Below are 23,060 nucleotides of genomic sequence, written 5' to 3'. Positions count from 1 at the left end.
TTCTCTCGATTATCGGACCTCCAATTTCTACAACATTTGGCGCCGCAACGTGGATTGGCACTAATTAAATAAACAGAAAAGGGAAAAGACTTCTCAGTGGAACGGTCTCGAATGAGCGGTTGAGGTAAGGATAGTTTTTTTCTCTCCTTGTTTCAATTTGCTTGTCGAGATTCGTGGGGGGACGGGAGCCTGTGACGTCGGAGCTAAATTATGAAAATTCGTGCACGTGGGATTTTCCGTCTATAGTCAGGCCCAAGTTCGGACGGATGAGATATATAGACTGAGTTGTGATTTTTATGTCCGACGGGATTCTGAGCTCAGAGAGTCCTGTTTGTTTTGGGACATAGGCTGCTTGAAAAAGGGAAAAGGCTAATTTAACCTGGATAAGAGGTTGCAGCGGCGTCGGTATTTGTATATTTATGATTGTCTTGAGATCTGTGTAAAGCTGTGATAAGACGTCGTCATTTGCTAAAGTGACAGTTCGAGAGTAGACGATCTATGTATGGTTAATACGGGGCATGTTTTATGTGTCTCCCTAGTCGATTGATGGTTTGGGAGGGATATGTAACCTTGCACTTAAGAAAAAGTGTGGTGCATGGAACCTCGCCATTTTCTACAATCTGAAAGGTTATACCGGCGTTAGAAAAATGAGCAGTAATCAGATGTTGTATTATTAAGATATATTCGCATAGAAACAAGCGATACAAAGAATGTGTGAGAATTGCTGACATGTTTTCAGTCTGGGAGATGTCTCATTCGGAAATGTTGGTGTGTGTGCCAGCTGGCGTTAATTGTGCGTGTGTCTCTCTGTCTGTGGATGTGTGTTCTGTTCGGTTCGGTTTCTCCCCCGGCCGCCTGAGTGAGAGTGCGCGGGTGATTTATACTTAACTGTTTTTTGTTTTTTTGTTTTGTTTGGCGTTGGGAGAGGAGTTAAGGAAGCATGGATGAATGATGGAGTGACTGCTTATTCTACATTTTACGGTCTTGTATGTGCGTTAAAGTGTCTTGCTTTTTGTGGGTTGTTCTCGCACACAAAGCTCACCCCCACCACTCTCCGTCTTTCCCCCGTCTTTCGCTCTGTGTGAGTTGAGCTCAACCGTGTGTATTCCCGCCCCACCCCCGTCTTTCCCCCGTCTTTCGCTCCTTTGCTGTATGGAAAAAAAAAAAAGTGGAGGGATTACTTAATTCGTCAAGTGCTCCGTTTGCGTGTGGCCTTTTGATTTGTGGGATCTTGTTCCGATAAACGTGATAAGTATAGTTTGGGTAAATTGAGGAAACAATTTGGCAAGCATTTTCAAAAGACAATGAGGGGCAGATTACTCGATCTTGAGGAAGACCATGACAAATTTAAGAATTTAATTGCTTAGGTGATCTCTTCATGGTCATTTAACCTAGACTAAACATCCGAGTTTGTAAACATAACCGATTTAACAGGATTCAGAAGTCAGACGGACTGTTGAAAAGGGCTGAAGATGGCAAAAAACAAACAAAGACGTTCACTCATCCGTTGTCTGCGCCGCTTGTCTACAGCAGGGTCGTGGGGACACTGGAGCACATCCAGGCTGTCCTCAAACAGTGAGCAGGTGGCAATCTGAACTGATTGCAGCCAGTTTCGAGGAGAAAGAGGTAGACAACTGGGCGCCAAGGTCAGTGTGGCACTGATAAAGCTCATGGCACATTCCTGCAGCGGATTGCGAGTGGAACGTCACGATGGACTGAGCCAGACGGCCAAGGCCGTCGACGAGGCGGTGATAACGAACAACACGAGTCTGCATTGAATCACGCTAGAATCTTGTTGATTGACGTAGTGTTTACAAATCTGAGGAATATTGATACGTTTGGATTGTGAATTATTTTATTTTTAACACAGAAATACTGCTAAAATTGTATTTTGAATCTGCTTTCCAGGAAAACGGTGATGTGTCTCCAGATGCAGGAGCATCAGGAGGATTATTAAGGAGAATAGGTAACAGGGGAATACCTTTGACTTTATATCAGATACAGGCCACGGTAGACGGAGAGAATAATAATAATAGGAGTAGTAGGAATAATAGGAGCAGTGCCATCAAAAGATCTAGGTGCGGGAACAGTAATTAGGTTTTTGATTAGAGAAGTTATTCCGCGATTTGGCATACCGTCAGAAATAAGCTCGGATAACATTTGTTCAAAAGGTCGTGAAGGGCATCTTACAAAAACTACACATTAAACAACGGTTCGGTGAGGTTTATCAACAAAGTCAAGGGATGGTGGAAAAGAGTAAATGGAATATTAAAATCAAAGATAAACAAGATCTTTGTGAGTACTAGGCTCAACTGAGGGGATGCGCTACAGTTAGCGCTGATGAGTTATCGCATGCAAACTCATTGGATCACGCATTTAACACCGCATGAAATGCTAACAGGCAGACCAGCGCCGCATCTAGGAGGTCCCTATAAGGGGCCGCCACTTGAGCAACTACAAACTGAACTGAGAGACTGTATGAGACAATTGACGGCTGTCATCTACCGGCTGACAAGAGTCCAAGGTCGAACAACCATTTGAAAAGACGTCCCAGGGGATCTCGTCTACAACAAGGTTTCAACGAAAGTGGAACCATCCGAGGCGTGAGGGACCGTACACCATCGTGAGGGCAACGCTGGCCGCAGTCCAGGTCGAGGACAGCTCAAAAGGGTACCATCTGAACCACTGTACCACGGCTCACGCTGCCACCGTCAACGAGACCAAGCAAGATCAACAGGGCAGTAACGTTAAAATTAGGAAAACAAGATGTGGATGACAAAGCTGTGTGTGATAATAAATTGTCTGATATGATTGTTACTAGGAGCAGAGCTCGAGAAATCGCAGCGGCGAATGGAAATTGTGGTTCCGAAAGTGCAACCGGAGATCCAAGAAGCGACGCTGCAGTTGCAGACCATGACGCATCCTAGAGACAGCGGCCCGGTTAAGTGTGACACTACTGTATGATATGCCAAAACGGTTGAGGATTTGGGAAGTACAAGTACATTTTACCTCATGAAGGGCTCACTGGCCCTGAGGTATGGAAGCTCGAAAGTACCAAAATTAAAAATATTACAGGAAAAAAGAAAAAATGTGAGATATGACGAAAATGTGTAAAATATAATTCTTAGAATATGGTTTCGTAAGAAACATGCACTCGAAATCTTTTAAAGGGACAGTGTGTATACATTGACCCCAAGATGTCTTTGCACTGTGGAGTGCAACCGAAGTAAAAGTGCTGAACAGGATAAATAAGGAGAGTCACAGTGCCCAAAGAAGCACTATTTTCTTCTAATTATTACTCTAGTTTACAGTCACGTAGTCACAACAGCAGTCCCTGTTTTGGATGTAAGTTGCTAAAAATACTTTATAAGAAAGCTAATTAAACGATTTAGGTTCACTATCAAGACATTTCTAATAAAAACTCGCAGGAAAAAACCTTAACCGAGAACGAACGTTTTATCCAGAAGCTGTAGCAAAGAGACTCAAACGTTTTGATTGGGTAAGTGTTAAGAACTATAAACAGGACATGCGCATTTTGCTCCATTGCCCAGCGCCTGTGCTAAAAGTAAATAATAATAATAATAATAAAAATACGTAAGTATCTTCAGTTGTAGGGATTTTTAACATTTTCATTTTGGGACAGAGTGGCAGACAAAATGAGCATCAGCACTCATAGGTGACGGCGGGAGAGAGTCGAATTTTAAGTCGCTCGACACTCAAAACGTCACACAGTGAAAATTAAAATCGCTGAATGAAAGTACCGTAGAAATACTACGACAGTAATACGGTAATAGAGAAATGCCCCTAGAGCAAGGGTGTCAAAGTCATTTGAACTCGGGGGCCACACGATAGAACAAACATTCTGTCGGGGGCCTGACTGATAGATTCAAGAGAAAGAAAGAAATCCAGAGAGAAATAGAAAGACAGAAGGAGAGAAAAGAAAGCGTGAAGGGTAGGAAGAAAGAGAAAAGAGAGGAAAGGAAAAAATGAAGTTAGAGCAAAAGAAGTTAAAAAGAGAGAGAGAGAGAGAAAGAGACAAAATAACAAAGAAAGAGAAAAAGAGAGACACAGAGAGTGAAAGAGACAGAGACAGAGTGGGAGAAAAGGGGTGGAAAAGAGAGAGAGAAAGCGAAAGAAATACAGAACAGTGTCTTTGTTCAAGGCACCTGGGTTTCATATTTCAACCTGCAGCCTCTTTGACACCTGTGCCCTAGAGGTATACTAAACAGTATCACAAAACTAACGATTCAATATAGTACTTTAAAACAAAGACATAGTACACTACATCAATTAAAAATAAATAACTACAGAACTAAATACCAAGTTAAGTACAAAAAGGGCATTTATGAGCTGGCTCTCTTCAATAAATTGAGAAAAAAGCAGTTTTGTCCAATGAAAAAGACTGACTTAACCAATTACCAACAGCAATGACGTAATCTCGAAGCGACAAGATCTCATTAGCTAAGATCGGCGTGCAGAAGAATAAAAACTCATACAGCAAAACCAAAGTAACGATGATGTAATGCGTTGAATCTTTGTTAAAGAGGAATTAAATGATAATGACAATTTAAAGGAAAAGTTTGCGTCCCCAGCATGGATGATGCATCTGGGACACAGGAACATGGTGAAATGAAAACACTGAGTGTATAATACGAGATAATTATACAGAATAGTTTAAAAAGAAAGAATGTTTAAATAACAGAACTAATCATCTCTCGTTGAATATGCGAATGGCAAAAGGGTAAGAATTTTTAAGACGTGTAGTTATGCTCCTAATAAAGCAAGGGCGAGTAAAACAAAGAAGACGACTGGAAACCGTCCATAATTTCAGTGTCCATCTTTTCGTTGGTTATAAATGGACAAATTCAAAAGAGGCGTAATACGTAACAGGGTTGTTTCCTTAGTTTTTCTCATATTCAATAATAGATTACTAGTGGTATGAATGATTTCGAATTATCAAAAATTGAAAGAAGTTTGAAAATGACGACATATTATCACAGGGAAGAAAATTGGAGACTAGACATCATTAATAACGTAGCTGAAGCTATTTCAGTCACTGAATAAAATATTTCTTTTAAAAAGAAAAGAAAAAAAGAAACAAAGGGAACTAAGACAATTGCGTAAAAACGAAGATTGTTGCGCGGAATAAAAGATTATGATAATAATATAAAATAAATACGAGTCAAAAAGATAATTCATGAGTGACAAGTATGTATTGCTTTATATTGAATCAACAATAAGAGATTATGATTACAGAGGGATGAAAAGACAATTAGAAATTTTTGACATTGAGTTCACGAATGGCAGTTTTTTTTTTAGGACAATTGATTCCACACTGAATTTTTTAGAATGAGTGTTACGTTTGACAAATGATTAATAAATGTGAAACAATAGCTGACTTATGGTTTGGTTAAGTTAAAATGAAACATTGTCTATGGAAAAGAGCATTTTTTTTTGGAAGACAATGAGAAAAAGATTGATCAACCCTGGAAAGGATTAAAAGAATTAAAAATAACGGATTAGTGGATTTCGAGACATATCATGGTGATTTAAAAATATAACTGCATGGGAAATGAATGGAAATTAATTAAACTAAGATAATTAATGTCTACTAGTACTTAAATTTAGAGAAAAATTTAGAAATTGAATGAACTGGCTAATTTACTAAAACATCTCAATACGTAAGCACGATAAAACTTAACGAGACTCTAAGTGCCCCTGAATTACACAAAAAAGTTTACCTAGTATATTGTTTTGCTTTATTTCTGAAAGAAAGGGAAAAAGAAACACTAAGACAGACATACAACATAAGTTATTTAAATAAGGATCATTTGCTGAAAATTGGGTATGAAAAACTTGAGACGAAAGTATGAAAAACAACACATTAGGTAGTGTTTTTGGAGTTCCCCAGGGTCTTGAAAAGCACTATATAAATCCAGACCATTTATGATGGAATGGAATATACCTTTACGGACATAGTTACAAAACGGGTTCACATATTGTAACTGACAATTAAATTTGGCATGACACTCCATCTTCAGAGTTAGGTAAAGGATCGGAAGAGATGAGGTTATAGTTATAATTAATACAATATTTACACAAGAATGTGCATTTAAAATGTTACATACAGTTGAGGTTTGTGTAAATATGCATTTGGTGAAAAATAGTCATTGTAGTGCAAAAAAAAAAAAAAGTTGTCAGCATTGTGCAAAACATATAACAGTATTTTTATAGATAAGCTATGAAAATAAAAGGAAATTATTAAAAGGATCAATATCTAATTGAAGGCAAGTAAACATAGACATAACATGTTGTTTTGCTTTAGAATAAGAAGATACGTACCACGCAATACTTAAGATTTTGTTATAGAAAAAGATGCTGAGCACAGGGGTGAACGAATTAATCAGAAAGATAGATAGATAGATACTTTACTCATCCCCTGAGGGACATTCACATTTCCAGCAGCATCCCTGAGCTGAGAACAATACAATAATAAAGCCAAAAGAATACAATATACAAATACCCAGTGTGACGTGCAAATGCCCACTTTAGCATGTTATATAGAGTAACTAAATAGTGCTACACAGAATACATATTGCAGTAAGATTCGGTAATGTCCAATGTAGGTGGTGTTGTTTAGTGTACGTATTATAGAAAGTAGTCCAAGTGTTGCAAGGCACTATAAAGTAAGCAAAAATAAGTAAACAAATAAATAAATCACAAAAGTAGCGAAAATAACACGGGAGCTGCTGGAGTGGCTGCCATTCGTGACGGCGCCGGAAGTAACACTATCAAATACATTTTTCCACAAGTGGGTCAGAATTAAACCTCTAGGGTTTAATCCAGCCATTCATGTGCAGTAAACCAAAGGAGAACAAGAAATGGGATGGTAAAGTATTACGATAATGTAAATCCTACTACAGAAATTCTATGAAATTACTAGAAAACGGAATATAGAGCTTGGAAAACGGGACATGGTATATGGTACGGCTATAATTCTAAAAAGACCAACTACAGAAATTCTGCAAGAATACTGCTACAAAACTACAACGGCATTAATACTAGCGCTACTAAAAAAAAAAAATCCTTCAAAAATACTACAACAGACTTCGAAAATATTACAGAATCTTATTTAATCTTATTTTGTAAATATTATAAGATACTACTGCAGAAATGGTTGAGTTAAGTGCAGAGCGGACCAGAACTCAATCGCTTAACGACCAGTTACTTCTATTCAGCAAAATTGTCCAACGCTTAGGGAATAAACAAAACAGCAACTGGCTTACAGGCAAACAGGAACTCAGACTAGGAATACTCATAAAACAGGCTTTTACTCAGAACGGGCAAGCCCTTACGAAGGACACACGCAAATTAGACGGTCGTCACGGCGACCATGCTGGACATGACAGAAATACTACATACGTGCACAACTACAATAACACAGTTGTACCTCTACTTATAAGTTTAATTGGTTCTAGCAGTAAATATGGAATGATGAAACTATTGTAAATTGAAACACATTAACAATTTGAATCAGTTGGATTGAAACGGGATTAGTCCGTTCCGAAAGCAAACGAACCTTGTTGAATCAACTGCAATTGCCCTGAAGGTATGCTGGTGTTCAGTAGGGGTTCATACATATACACAAAATAGATAAACATGAAATAAATACAATGAAATATAACATCATAACTGTAAATGAGAAAAACTGGGTGTGTCACCAGGCTCGTGACGCCAAAAGTTTGCCCACCCTTGACTTAGAACCATTGTTTTTGGGACGATGGACTGGTGGTTAATTGCGCTTTTAATGACGGATTTCTTTTTAGGTTCTTTTTAAGAAGCAGAATGTTGGAAAAAATTTTTGAGCTGATTGTAGGCGATGATGAAATAGGTCGATAAATTCTCTATAGAGCGTGACGTCTCGTTTGGTTTCATGTTATAGTCATCATAGTTCCATTCCACTCCATTTAGTTATTAGTATCGATACGACGACACACACACACGCACACTGCTGTCGTCTTAATAAAACTGAATCGTCTCTGCACCGCACAACACAGTGGCCACGATCACACTCTCAGTCCACTCTTGGCGCCCATACTCAGTCATCCCTCTCCTCAGAGCGCCCTAAACCTTGCTTCCTTGATTGAGTAGAAGGACGTGTATAAATAGTGCGATTGCGATAGAAGACAAGTTTGAATTACTGAAATTCCGAGTATTATGGGATGAGTCAGACGAAAGAGAGACATAGATTGTGAACTTAGTTTTTAACTCAGGGGGGAAGTTGAGACATTCCGTAAAAATAAGTTAAAACCTAGTTTTTTCCGAAATTGATGAAAAATTGTCTTCTGAATAAGCTCTCCATATAACTGTTTTTTGAGATTCAAATTACGAAATTTGGACGGATAGAAAAATATTACACAGAAGAAATGTTGTAATATTACAAAATTTGCAATGTTTGTCAAATTGATTAACAAAAATCAATTAAGATAACCATTCACCATTAGCAAATCGCCCACATTGAGAACATTTTGGGATGGTATTTTTCATTTTTGGCAAAATCATTCACTTTGAACGTGAATTACCTGCTTTCTTTGCAAAATACTGTTGTTTTGAACAAATTTACTTACTGAAAAGATCATATATAGGTTATGATTTTTATAAAAGGCAGAACAAAGAGTGAATCATAACAATAAAAACGTCTTTTCTTGGGTTAAATTGACAGTTTAACAATCTATCCTGGTCATCTGCCTTGAGGGAAATGGCCAACAGCAAGATAACACATTGAAAATCAAAAGAAAATGCAAATAAAAAGTGCATACAAATTTTTTCTCGGATGTGATCAATCTACAAAAGAGAACACTCAAACACTTAAATCAGGGTAAATGATTCTGACAAGGATAATGGTTAAACTGATCCAGTGACTGTATTTAGTGAAAAAGCAAAATTTGAAATTTAGAACTGACAATTTAAAAAATAAATTGTTTATCTTCTAGTTAGAATTTTGAGATAGAATGCTCAAAATGGATAGGGCATCTTAGAGTAGGGATTTTGATTTTCACCTAAAATAAATATAAAAACGCGCAACCAGTCGGAGTGCCGATGGAATACCAGAAACCAAATGTGTTAACGACAGTACAGACTAAAGTGACGGATAATATGCTAAACCTTAATGTGACGATACAGGCGAGAAGGGTACCGACACGCCAAAGTCCAGAAAAACCTACACCAACGCCGACAGCCAAAAATGAGTGCACGGCCAGTACGTAAAATTCGGGAAATTGTGTAGAAGAGGAAAACCATAACCCTAACTCGGTAGTTGTGTAGGCACATGGCCTCAATGTGCACTGACTTAATTTGACTAATTAACTTAAATTTTTGTGGGCCCTCTGTCTTGTCATATGTTTTATGTTTGTTCAATGTTGTAAGTGTTTGTATTCTTTCCTGTATTCTTATCTTTCTTGTCTATATGGTTGTCCAGCGTTTAATCGGCCCACGTAACTGAAAGGATTAACAGAAAAATATCGAAGGAAAAGGAAAAAGGGAACAATACAGTACTCATTGAGACGAGAAAAACGTTTTTAAAGAGGGAGACGGTTTAAAATGTATTGTTTTAGATAAAATCGATAGCACGTCTCGTTAGGAATCGAAAACGTTCGTTTTTTTTTAGAAATCGGTTTGACGCTAACGGTGTACAACATAACGCCTGCGGGCCTAAGGGGTTCCAAAAAATGTTTTTTTTTCGGTCCAAATTTTTTTTTTTGTTTTTTCAATTGGAAAACGATAAATTTAGGTGTGATAAGTTTAGAGAACTTATGTTTGAGTTATTTTAGATGCGTTAAATGAAGTTAATGCCAGAATAACACTTACTAAAGATACAATAACAAAAAGAAAAAGTTAACCTATTCCGGTTTTCGGTTCAAAATTGGAAAATTAAGGAATGTGAAGACGAGGAAAAATCCAATTGAGTAATTTGAGATGGAAGCATTGTTGTACGAGAATAGTGTAAAAACGTGAGTAAATACTTTCTTTTCATTGAATATGGAGGAAATATTCATTGGGTCGAATAAAAATGAGTAAGATGAATCATTGTAGATCAATGCACGTCATTTTCACATTAAGTAGGTGAAGCTAAGATAGTAGATTGAATTGGTTTGGAAAGAAAAATAAATAAATAAATAGATAAGTGAGATGGTTATATGTCAATTTTCCCATGGGCTAAAGTGTTAGAAGGCGTAGGGGAAGGGAAAGTTATGTGGAAAATGGATTGTTGGCAGAGCAAGTAAGGAAGTTACAAATACAGAAAGATAAATGTTAGTAAAAGAAGGTAAAAAGGGGAGAGATAGTAGGCATTGAGGAAAAGAGAAGAGGGGGACATGCAAGTGACAAAAGAAAGGAATGTAAAGGGGAAAAGGTAATTGAATGAAATATTTTTGTTGACATTTGGCCGCAGTAAAGAAAGCATATGTTCCGGATGTACGTGTATAGCTAGATACCATCAGACAACCGAGAGGAATTCGAGATGAATTTAAAGCTGGGAATGAAATTAAGTCTGGATTAGAATCGATATGTATCTGGATAACTCCGAATAAGAACGCAGAATGGATTAATTACATTTATTACAACCAGCAACGTTTTATTAATTACACTAACGAGGCCTTTAGTGCAGTAGGAGAGCAATTACATGAGACATCTAGGTTGGCCTGGCAGGATCGTCGGGCCCTCGATTTTCTCTTAGCCAGTAAAGGAGGCGTGTGTCATATGATAAAGGAGGAATGCTGTACTTATATACCTTTGTACACAGCCGAAGCAGGAAGCTTCACAAAAGCACTGTCGAAAATTCGTGAGTTGAGCAATGAAGTGACAGTGAATACTGAGAAGAACAGTATTTCTTTTGATTGGTTCTCGTCTACATTTGGGTACTGGGGTAGTCTGTTAGCGAAAGGGGGGATTCTTGTACTAACTGTCGTAATAATTATGTGTTTGTTGTGTTTCTGTGCCATACCTATTCTTAAAAGAGGAATGCTTAAGACTTTTGGAGAACAAATGACAGTAGTGGCTAATACTAGGGTGGCAGAAGCTCAATTAGCACAGTTAGTGATTGAATATCCAAGCTTATTCCTGAGTGAGGAGGAACAGATGACTCAACTAAATTCAATGCCTTGATTTTATCGGGCAGCATTAACAGTCAGTCTACATTACATTAAATAATGGAGCATCTGCGGGGAGAGACACAAATGATGATCTGCACTAATAACAATATCAAGTAGCACTAGTGTTAATCACGCAACTAACTATATAGCGCTAGGAATAACCGCCACAAATATATTGATTTCTAATTGTGATTCTTTTGTTGGTATGTCACACTGCCGGGGAGCGAGCCGCTGTCTAGGATGGTCAGGATGCATCGTCGCTTCCGGGTTTTTGGCTGCATGGAAGCTGAGCGTGATGCCTGCTGGGATGAACACTCACTCCAACATCTGACTTCACGACACCCGTTGACGAATACGACAATGCATGGTCTTCAAATTGTTCACGGGGGTCAGGCCAAAGGCCAATGTGGATATCACTATCCAGTCATGCACTCATCTTGGAATGTATCGACGACTGTTACCGAAATTTGTTATCACTCACTTATCAGTTCATTTATTCATTTACCTTTATCACGTACCGATCAACCGTCGACGGTCCGCGTGTATAATCCAGTGTGTACGGATAAAGATAAATGAAGGGGGGGTTAGTGCATGGGTCAGATGTTTGGAGTGTTGGGGGTTTTTGTAAATGAAACATGAACAATGAAAGTTAGAATGATCACAGCAGGCTGACCGCCAGAATTGTATTTTATTTTCGATTCGCGTAAACTCTGTCCGTGTATTGATATCTATGATTTGTAATACTTTGCCACTACTCTGTATTGATTTTCAATTTTAATTTCCATTCAAAATGGGAGTATAAACTCCCAAAAGGGGGGATAAGCCAAACAAAAGAAAAAAAAAAAAAAGGGGGGATATGTTGTGGCAAATACACTTGCAAATGTAGAATGGATTTGCATACATGTGGAAATTTAGAAAGACTTGCTTACGTTTGTGGGAAAAGGTCGGGTAGACATCCTTGAAGATACTCTTGGCAGACATTAAGTTTCCTTGAAGATAGCGTGCAAGGGACGGGACGCTCTGTACTTGATACGTAATACAGGACCGCCTTTTGGGGTGTACTCAATCGAAGCCTAATCGTCACTACCAGCTTTAAATACATTGTCATGTTCCTAGCTCTGTGAGATCTTTATTGACGCATCAATAAAGTGACATCTCCCTCCATAACGAAGCGGGCTCCTGTCTATTTCTTTTATCCACTTATGAGAAGACTCTCTCTCGATTATCGGACCTCCAATTTCTACAACAAGACCAAGTAAAAAAATAATTTTATAACAGCAAAACTAAATCAAACATTTGAAAATGTCCATTGATGCACTCAGTACTTGGTTGGGAATCCTTTTGCACGGATTACTGCATCAATCCGGCGTGGCATGAAGGCAATCAGCCTGTGGCATTGCTGAGGTGTTCTTGATGCCCAGGATGCTTCGATAGCGGCCTTCAGCTCATTTGCATTTGTTGGTCTGGTGTCTTTCATCTTCTTCTTAACTATACCCCACAAATTCTCGATGGGGTTCAGGTCAGGGGAATTAGCAGGCCAATCAAGGACAGTGATGCCATGGTTAGTGCACCAGTTACTGGTGGTTTTGGCACTGTGGGCAGGTGCCAGATCATGCTGGAAAATGAAATCCTCATCTCCATAGAGCTTTTCAGCAGATGGAAGCATGTAGTGCTCCTAAATCTCTTGGTACACAGTTGCATTTACTCTGGACTTGATGAAACACAGTGGACCAACACCAGCAGCTGACATGGCTCCCCAAACCATTGCTGACTGTGGGAACTTCACACTGGATTTCAAGCAACTTGGATTTTGCTCCTCTCCAGCCTTTCTCCAGACTCTGGCGCCTTGACTTCCAAATGAAATGCAAAACTTGCTTTCGTCTGAAAAGAGGACTTTGGACCACTCTGCAACTGTCCAGTGCTTCTTCTCCATAGCCCAAGTCAGACGCTTCTTCCGTTGTCTTGAGTTCAGAAGTGGCTTGACAATGGGAATACGGCTATTGTAGCCCATTTCCCGGACACGTCTGTGAACTGTGGCTTTTGATACCTGGACTCCAGCTTCAGCCCACTGTCTTTGAAGCTCCCCCAAATTCTGGAAGCGGCTCTTCTTCACAATTTTGTTAAGGCTGCGGTCATCTCTCTTGGTTGTGCAGCGTTTCCGGCCACATTTTTCCCTTCCAACAGACTTTTTGTGGATATGCTTTGAAACTGCACTCTGTGAACAGCCTGCTCTTTGAGAAATGTCTTTTTGTGTCTTACCCTCCTGATGGAGGGTATCAATGATGGTCCTCTGGACAGCAGTCAGATCAGCAGTCTTCCCCATACTTGTGATTTAGTTTACTGAACCAAGCTGAGTGTTTTTAAGGCTCAGGAAACCCTCGCAAGGTGTTTCGAGTTAATTAGATGATTCAGGTGATTAGTTGAATAGCCTACTTGTATACTTTTTCATGATATTCTAATATTTTGAGATAGGATTTTTGAGTTTTCTTAAGCTGTAAGCCAAATTCAGCAATATTCAAATAATAAAAGGCTTGAAATAGTTCAGTTGATGTGTAATGAATCCAGAATGTATGACATTTTTGTTTTTTTAATTGCATTACAGAAAATAAAGAACTTTATCACAATATTCTAATTTTCTGAGACAGTCCAGTATATCATCTCATCTCATCAGCTACACCGCTTATCCTCATTAGGGTCGCGGAGGGGGCTGGAGCCCATCCCAGCCATCTCCGGGCAGTGGGCAGGGGACACCCTGAACTGGTTGCCAGCCAATCGCAGGGCACACAGGGACAGACAACTCACTCGCTCAGTCACACCTAGGGACAATTTGGACCGGCCAATTCACTTGAAACGCATGTTTTTGGAAGGTGGGAGGAAACCGGAGTGCCCGGAGGAAACCCACGCAAGCACGGGGAGAACATACAAACTCCGCACAGGAAGTCTGGAGCTGGATTTGAACCCACGACAGGTTCCCATGACATGAACTGTGATTTTAACCACTGCGCCGCCGTGCTGCCATATATTTTATATTACAGACTGCGAAGCTCTGAATCCGCGAACGTCAAACCGCGAAGTAGCGAGGTCTCACTGTACTAACGTTACATGTACCTGCATACCTTAGACACACTCTTAAACTTCAGGGACAACATAACATATAAAGAGTTATTCAATTAACTCTTGTGTAAAGAACATGCTTAGCATACTATCAGCATTACTCAAAATCACTAAATCCAATGAAACATTCATCTTCTGTATGTTTTTACTAGTAAACAACCTCCCCCATTTGGCAGGTATTGACAAATTAAAACTCAATGATATAACAGTGTGTTAATGAATTCACATGTATGTCGTACCAGAGTATAAGTTGCATCCTCGGCCAAACTGAAAAAAACCCTACGTCTTATTGACCAGGAGAAAACGGTAAATCAAAGATGCCAAACCTTAAACTTAATATTTCAGATTGAATGAAGAGAATGTTCAGATTTTATAAAATATTTCCCTAGGAGCATTCAAAAGCTCAATTTTATGTTGGAAATTTTGTTTTTTTCAGTGTCCAATCAAGGATCAACATGGTCAGTACAAAAATGAGCATTGCTTGATTTTTTTCCCCCCTTGATTTTAATCGTTTTCATCGAAAATGTGTAATTTATAATTAGCTATCAAACAGATATGTAGGACAGTGATACAAGCTCATCGAGATACAAGAAATTGGAGCTATAAGCACGATCCAGGAACAAACTAAACTTGTATGTATTAGTATCACTTTATATGGTAGCATTGTTATCTAGTATATACTAGACCAAGACTTTTTTTCACGCGTTTTTACACTTAGCATTCAATACAATGCCTATGTTTGCATGCGGGCAATAATCTGATTGGATAAAAAGAATATCGGATTTCTTGAGTAATCTGAGTGAAATGTTTCCATGCCCAGAGACAGCTGAATAACCCTGTATACTTGGCATTTGTGAGTAATGCTATTACAAGGGCGGCAAGACTGATCTCATGACACAAATAGACCTCGTTTCCACATTCAGCTTTCGGCATTAAAAATGGTTTAATTCTTGTCACTCACCAAAATCAATACTGTGGTCGTTTGCTGCCTCCTGTTTATTCACAAGTGCTTGTACATGAAGAAGAACAGATTTACACTATATATAGATAGATACAACTGTTGGATCCACAATTTATGGAATGTAACACATTCGTCACAGGGGATGAAATTAAAGGAGATGTTTTGTCGAATTCAACCAATATACAAGAGGCCATTTTAGCGAGAAAACCGGAGTTTGGGAATTACAAGTCCTACAGTGATTTGGGGCATCGAAATATCACGGATGAGGGACACTGGTCGTGTGCACAAGTAATCGCATTAATCATATGTGTGTATATCACGGTTTGTACAATTACTCCAGTAGCATTGAAAGAAAACATAAAACGGCATGGCCCATAATAAATGTCCATATATAATTGTTGCACTAGTACATTTCATATTGCCCTGTTTAGGTGTAGAATGCACCTGTCCAAATGGGCGCGACCAGTAGGGGCCTATGGCGCTTCATAGGACAATGCCGAACCCATAGGGGGCCTTGACAGAGTGGCAGTAGCTCAGGAGGTAAGAGCGCTTGTCTTGGGTCCCAGGTTCGATTCCTGGCTCCTCCGTGTTATATGTTGAAGTGTCCTTGGGAAAGACACTGAATCCCTAATGCCCCCGATAAGCAGGTAGTTGCCATGCATGGTTAACGCTGCTATCGGGGTGTGAGTGTGTGTGAAAGAGTAAGTTTAAAGCACATTTTAAAGCGCCTAAAAAGCGCTACAGAACATTTACATTTCCTAATGTCATACAAGCTGCAGCTGCAGCTATTCACGGGGGAAGAATATATGCAATGGGAAAGCCAAATTCGAGCACTTTTCAATCCTTGAAAACACAACATCAAAATTCAAGCATTTGCAAAGATTCAAGCACCTGCGCAAACCCTGATTCAGATTCAGATCTACTTTATTGTCATTCTAGTACACATGTATACAGAACGAAATGTCGATACATCTGACCCGCACAGTTTCCTTGACTGTACAGATATAAGTAAAAGTTGTATTGTATTATGGCTACGTATAGTATTTTACCATAGTGCCGATAGTGCAAGAGGAGTAGCTAACCAGATGTGCAAAATGGGCAGTCAGGTTAACAAGTCAGGTAAACAGTAACATTAACACTGTAACAATAACGCTGTAAGTACAATAGTGCAGAGAGCAAATGTGCAAGGAGTGGCAAGCTATAAAGAACTGCCAGTAGTGCAAAAAGTCAGATTAGCAGCCGTTTAGATTTAAGTTAACTATATGTTAGATTGACCATTTAACAGTCTAATGGCCAGGGGGAATCAGGGGAATGTATCAGTATCAGCATTTTTTCTAACCTTCAAGCACAGCATTAAAATTCAAGCATATTAAGGATTTTAAGCAGAAAGTTAGTCACACCGAAACAAAAAAAGATTTTTACCTGAATCTCAGCCACCATGTTCTCGTCCGGTTTGAGGTGTACTGTGAAGGCCTCTCTCATCTCTCGAACGCCGTCGTAGATAACTTCCACTTCCACATGGTGAAGTCTGTCGCCTTCACTGAACACGAGTTCTACCACAAAATGACAAACAAAAACTTGTTAACGACGAATCCAATAATGGTTTGCTGTCTCGTCACATACCCTCTGATATGGGATGGTAGTCATCCCCGGAGGTGGCCGATCCATCTTTGGTGTGGACCCTCACCACAGACACCTTAGATGAGTCCCCAACGCGCAGAACGGGTATCTTCACCACAGATACTTGGCTTCGTTCTTTGGGCTCGTTCACACTGAATTTGGTCTCGCCGAATTTGATGACCGACTCTGAGGGAGGACAAATCTGGTAGCAAAAACCCAAGCTGGAAAGCATTCAAAAGGTAAAAGCAAAACATGATTGTTCTTATCAAGGATGTCATAATTTGGTGTAAATTATGGAAACAATAACGGTCAAATTTGTACAATAATCAGAAAAAAACAGCTGACAATAAGCCACTTTTAGCCACGCTATAATATCAGCCAAAACCACTTTACAAAAAAAACGAGTAGAATATATTTGTTTTTTTTTTAATAAATAAAAAAACAAGAGCACAACTTGGTCTTGTATCCTCTAATTCTCTTCATAATGTGTGTGAGGCATCGGAGATACACTATAGTTAGCAACTTGACACCAAGCTACAGTATTCAATTAGCCAACACTACAGAACTTGTTGAAACATGCATGTATGTAATTAGATTATATTTTCATGTTTAATAGATGTAGTGGCTCAACTTGGTCGTGTATCCTTAGCTTGGCCAAGATAAGATTTAAAGCATATGTTCCGTTATTAGAATATATTTGTATTGTTTTATAGAGATAGCAGCACGAGTTGTTTGTGTCTCTTCTCTCCCTCTTCATAAATTGTGTGAGGCACTAGAGAGCACGTTCATAACACTTTTCAGTATTTCTAATCCTTATAATAATATATTTTCATTTTCTGTAGAAGTAGTAGCACAACTTGGTCGTGTCTTCTCTATACCCTTTTCCAATATGCATGACACATTGGAGAGAACCTACATAATATGTCCCGTGTTCCTTATTATATTTTCATTTTCTATAAAAGTAATAGTAAAACTTGGTCATTAATTTCCTCAACCTATTCATAATGTGTGTGAGGCACTGGATGGCGTGGCTATTAAGAGTTACATGGCTCAATTCTAAGCATTTGTGTTTTTTTATGATAATACATTTAAATTTTCCATAGGAGTACTAGCCCAACTTGGTCCTCTCTACCTCTTTACAATGTGCATGGGACACCTGAGATAAATAGTGGTGTGGGGGTGTATGTTTCTGTAGACAGCCAAAGATTCTCTCCACAACATATTGGTTGTGTGTCCTTTCTACTTCTTCATAATGTGCATGAAGCTCTGGAGAGTTTGTCCATAATCAGTCACATGGCTTGGGCCAAGGTTGTCCAAACTTCAGAAAGCATACCAGATTCGGTAAGCTGAAAATGTCGGAGGGCCGACGATTCAACCTGGCATTCTTCAAACAGTCCCTAATACATTCACCTTCGTTTACAGTGCTTGGGGATTAGCGTTTCGATCTTGTAGCTCGCTCTTGTAGCTCTCCTTTGTAGCATTTTCATTTGAGTCACAAGGTCTGGCGATAAAAGCACCGCTCTGCGATTAAAACAGCTTCCAGATGCTTGACCTTTTCACAACGTTCATATCCATTTAGCTTTTTGTAGTCAGCATGTTTCGCCTGCCAGTGCCTCTTGATATTATATTCTTTGAAAACAACCACCGTCTCTTGGCAAATTAGGCAGATGCATTCGTTTCTGATTTCTGTGGAAAAAAACTTAAATTTCTACTTGTTCTGGATGCAGCAGCCCTCACAGTCAACTTTTTAATTTACAGTCGCCATGTCAAAAATGGCCCTGCGACTGGCTGGCAACCAGTTCAGGGTGTGCCCTGCCCACTTCCTGAAGACAGTTGGGATGGGTTCCAGCACCCCTGTAACCCTAGTGAGAATAAGCGGCAAGGAAAATAAACGGATAAATGTCAGAAATGGGGTGGACTAAATTTTTTACAGGAAGCAAGGGCAAGGTGGCCAAAAGTATAAGGATTATCTGGTGAAATGGTGATGTTCTTATTTTTTTCGTACACATTTTTTTATAGTGTGGTCAAGATTACTGGCAGGCCAAATATTATTAATTTATGACAGGGTCCGCGGGCCAGTAAAAAAATTATCACAGGCCATAACGGGCCCCCAGGCCGGACTTTGAACATGGGGGCTTAGATATTTCTTATTGGACGGACTTCTTTCGGTAGTACGTTGACTTTTATTTGTTTTCTTTTTCTTTTTCCCTTTTTGTTGCACTCCAAGCAAGTATTGATTGATTGATAAAATCAAGCTGTAGTCTCTTCAACGTTACTATTTGGTTTACTGTATTTGTTATTGTGATTGTAAACAAAAATAGAAACACACATATAAGAAGTTGGATTTTGCGTGTGTCTTGATTTTTTCTTCAAATATAGCATGCAAAAAGGTATAGATATCAGCATCCGTCTCCAGAAGCAGGATTTGATCAAGATCAAATAACAGTTGAGGTGCATCTGTAGTCCTTACTGTCGGCGTTGTCTCGAATCCTGATGAGGGTCTCGTTCTGCCATCCGATGGACGCACCAAAGGGGCAGTCGCTTTTCGGGCTTCCCAGAACGAGACGCAACTCTTCATCATCCTCATGCACCGTGTCGTCCACCAACTCCAGGACACAAGGTTTCTCCACCTCTCCTGAGGAGACATTCCACCACAGTGATTTCATTTTACCGAAAAACATTTTGAAATTAAACCTGTTTGCAAAATCTAATACAGGGGTCAAAAACCTTTTGGAAGTGTCATGCTACTTTTTTGTTACTGATTAGCGCAGTGAAATGCATTTGTAAAAAAAAAAACAACAACAACATTTTAGCAGGTTATCAACAGGTTTTTACTATATTATTAATAGATTGTATTTATCAGATTTAGGGTTAAAATATGTATCAGAAAACAAAGTGATTTAAATATATAAATTATAGGCTCTTTTTTTTTTAATCTGGAAATAATAAACCGTGGATTCGAATACACTGAACAAGTCAATGATTTCTCATGCCAGTTTGAAATCAAATTTTCCTAGAATTAACGATGAAGTATTTTCAGAGGGTTAATACTAGTGACACGGACACCAGACTGTTGAGTAGCAAAGACGTGTCTGTATGATGTCACCAGTCACGTTTATACATACCCTTAGAAAATGTATAAAATACTAATGTTTAGTTTTTCAGATGGTGATCAAATTTGACCTGGTAGAAGTTAAGGTTCATGGTATTGTCCCAGCTGTTTTCCAGATAAGATTGCTAGGCTACACTCATCTGCAGGCATGGGATTACAAAACAAACTTAAGGCGAGAATGAAAACCTTCTATTTCTGTGTGTTCCAACTTAGATTACTCAATGTTAGTAGCACCTGCAGTGACTATTTCCGTTGGGGAAAAAAACTTGAAAGTGTTTCCGATCAAAAGAGACCAAAACCGTCCAGATTCTACAAACGATTCAACAACAGCATTCAATTTATTCTGGGTACGTCTTGGAATGAGATTTTATGTGTATTTTACAGGGGTTGAACTTAAGTAAACAAGGCCCTCTTCTGGGGAGATTTGTTCCGGTTGCTGTCGACAAAATCCTTGAAAGAAAACGAGGTGTCATACGATAACAAAAATGCACAATGTCACATAACAATGCCGATTTTATTTCGGTTAAACGTGCAGCCCTAATACACATATATGTAAAGATTATTAATGATCAAGAATTTGAAGAAAAAATATTACGCATGCAGAATTATGTTAACTTTTAAATGTTGGTTAAAATATTCTATATTAAAATCTATATTTCTTATCTGTGCAATGAGTTTAGTCATGCCCTTGCAGAACACATTAGAATTTAAAAAATCTAATATTAGTTATAACCAGGAACCCTCTCTCTTATACTCTATCCCCTACTTTCTATTTCTCATACTCATATTCGGTCTTATACTTTCTCTTCTACACGTTCTCATTCTCTGTCTTGTTTGAGTGAGTATTTTTTTATGTGGACCACCTGGTAGGAAGGTGATGAGGGAATCGTCTGTATTGGGCCTCTCGTTGAAGTCCATCATGACTTGTGCAGTCCCTTGCCTGCTGTAGCAGCGTACGCTAGATTTGTGCCCAATGTCGCCACTGCGGTACACGCTAGCGGAAATTTGGCCCGCCTTCTCCTCACCCACGTAGACGGCTTGCCGGAACTGCACCTTGGGCACTGGATTCCACACAACCACATCATGAATAAATAATAAACACAGGAAAAACATATCCATATTTATAATACTCTCTCACAGTCTGACACGGAGTCATTGATGAGGATAAGGACCTTGGCGGGGTCTCCTAAAACGGCATTGACAGGCATCTGGAGGAGCAGCTGGAAAAACTCGGGACCTTCCAGAACCGGTTTGCTTAAGTCGTCTAGGATGGTCACACGGAAGGTCTGTGTGGTGACGCCTGGCGCAAAGTCCAGATTATGGCTGATTCCCACGTAATCCAATCCGGCTGTCGAATAAGGGAGAGGAATGATTGACAGGTCAAGGTCCCCAAGAGACGGAGCGTTGAGTAAAATGCATTCCAAATGATGGTGAGATGGAATCATTTACAAATTTCGTTCATCACTACTGATCACATTTTTGTAATTTTTTTTTTTATTTGTTATCATTACTTTATTTATTATTATTGCTATCTTTATTTATGATTACTATCAATTTATCCTCTTTAATTTTTTTATAATTGTTTTTTTCTATAATATATTCTTAACTTAAATATGTAAAAAGAATACATTTTGAGATCAATACTTATATTCATTGTATAATTTATTTATGAATCTTTTAAATTATTGAATTGTAGTTATAACTACTACAGTTTTTTAAACATTCTGTTTAAAACAAACGATCTTTTGAGATCAATATTTGTTTTTTATAAATGTATTGTTTTGAACATTTTTTTCATTTGTAAAATTGTTTTTTTTGTTCCAAAAGATGGTACTTCATAAGTATCTTATTATGGTTTGATTTGTTTATTATAACTATTATCGTTATTATTATAACTTTTATTTTTCTATTTTTTTATTTTCAGAATTTGATATCAAAATTAAATTTTCAATTATGCTCTTATTAACTTTTCCTCACTAGGGTTGCATGGGTGCTGGAGCCCATCCCAACTATTTTTGGGCAATGGACTGGGGACACCCTGAACTGGTTGCCAGTTTGTCGCAGGGCACACAGAGACATACAAATCACTCGCTCATTTGAACCTAGGCAAAATTTGGACCGGCCATTCAAGCTAACACGCATGTTTTTAGAATGTGGGGGGAAACCAGAGTGCCCTGAGGAAACCCATGCAAGCATGGGGAGAACATGTTAACTCCTCACAGGAAGGCTGGTAGCTGGATTTGAACTCACAACTGTGCTGCGGACACGCTAACAACTCATTCTTTGAGCAATTCTTAGTTCAGGTTCATTTCTGGTAAAAGTACGCGAGAAAAAATTAAAGTGGCAAATACTTTCTTTTATAAATCTATTTCTATGGATAAAATAATTGATGTAGGAACCAAAATCAGAAAAATTAACCAGACTCGGATGCAAACTTTAACCCATTAACATTTAAAACTGATTTAAAAAAAACCTTTAGTGACAAGACACAATCATTGCTGATCATTTAAAAAAAATTCAATTAAACTGCAATATCGTGATCATATGAGAAATGTGTAGTTTTTTGGCACCCCGATAGAGAATCAGAAATGTGATTCTAATTCATTCATGAATGTCAAACAGAGGGCAAGATGAAAGAATGTGTACAGGCAATCTGCATCGTTATTTGTCATATACTTGAAAGTCAGGGCCCTGATGGTCGAGTGGTCGGCGCGCTTCAAACGGATTCTCTCGCTTGTCGGATAAAACACACCATTAAGATGAGAATGAAAAGAAAAAAAAAAACGGAAAAAAAGACAAATACCAAAATCCACAAGACAATAGAAAAAAAAGAAAAAGGATAAAAAAACAAGACTAAAATTAAAATTACAACAAAACCAAACCAAAGACAAGACCAAAGACAACTTAAGACCCAAAATATACATAAAACAAACCAAAAGTAGGCGGAACAAAAAACTAAAACCAAAACAAGACAAAATTAGACAAGAAAAGACAAAAAAGACAAACATAGACAAGACTAGGACTAAATCCAAGGCAAGACAAGACCCAGATGAGACCCAGACAAAAGACAAAAGTAAAACAAGACAGGACAAAGACCCTAAAC

At 38.6% G+C, this 23,060-nt stretch overlaps 1 protein-coding gene across 1 annotated transcript in view; it reads right to left on the bottom strand.

Annotated features, from left to right (window-relative positions):
- The window catches only part of LOC148357486 (FRAS1-related extracellular matrix protein 2-like), a 209,321-nt gene that overhangs the window by 31,818 nt on the left and 154,443 nt on the right, over nt 1-23,060 (bottom strand). The window contains exons 8-12 of the mRNA XM_088346043.1: nt 21,096-21,305; nt 20,821-21,018; nt 19,316-19,480; nt 16,849-17,031; nt 16,648-16,778 (exon numbers count right to left, since the gene is read on the bottom strand). Of these exons, the coding sequence (XP_088202169.1) occupies nt 16,648-16,778; nt 16,849-17,031; nt 19,316-19,480; nt 20,821-21,018; nt 21,096-21,305 (887 nt within the window). The remainder of the gene's footprint in view (nt 1-16,647; nt 16,779-16,848; nt 17,032-19,315; nt 19,481-20,820; nt 21,019-21,095; nt 21,306-23,060) is intronic.

This window comes from Urocampus carinirostris, chromosome 10 (assembly GCF_059441175.1).
Source record: "Urocampus carinirostris isolate Australia breed hairy pipefish chromosome 10, RoL_Ucar_1.0, whole genome shotgun sequence".
NCBI lineage: Eukaryota > Metazoa > Chordata > Actinopteri > Syngnathiformes > Syngnathidae > Urocampus > Urocampus carinirostris.
This window is presented reverse-complemented; position numbering and strand designations above follow the sequence as displayed.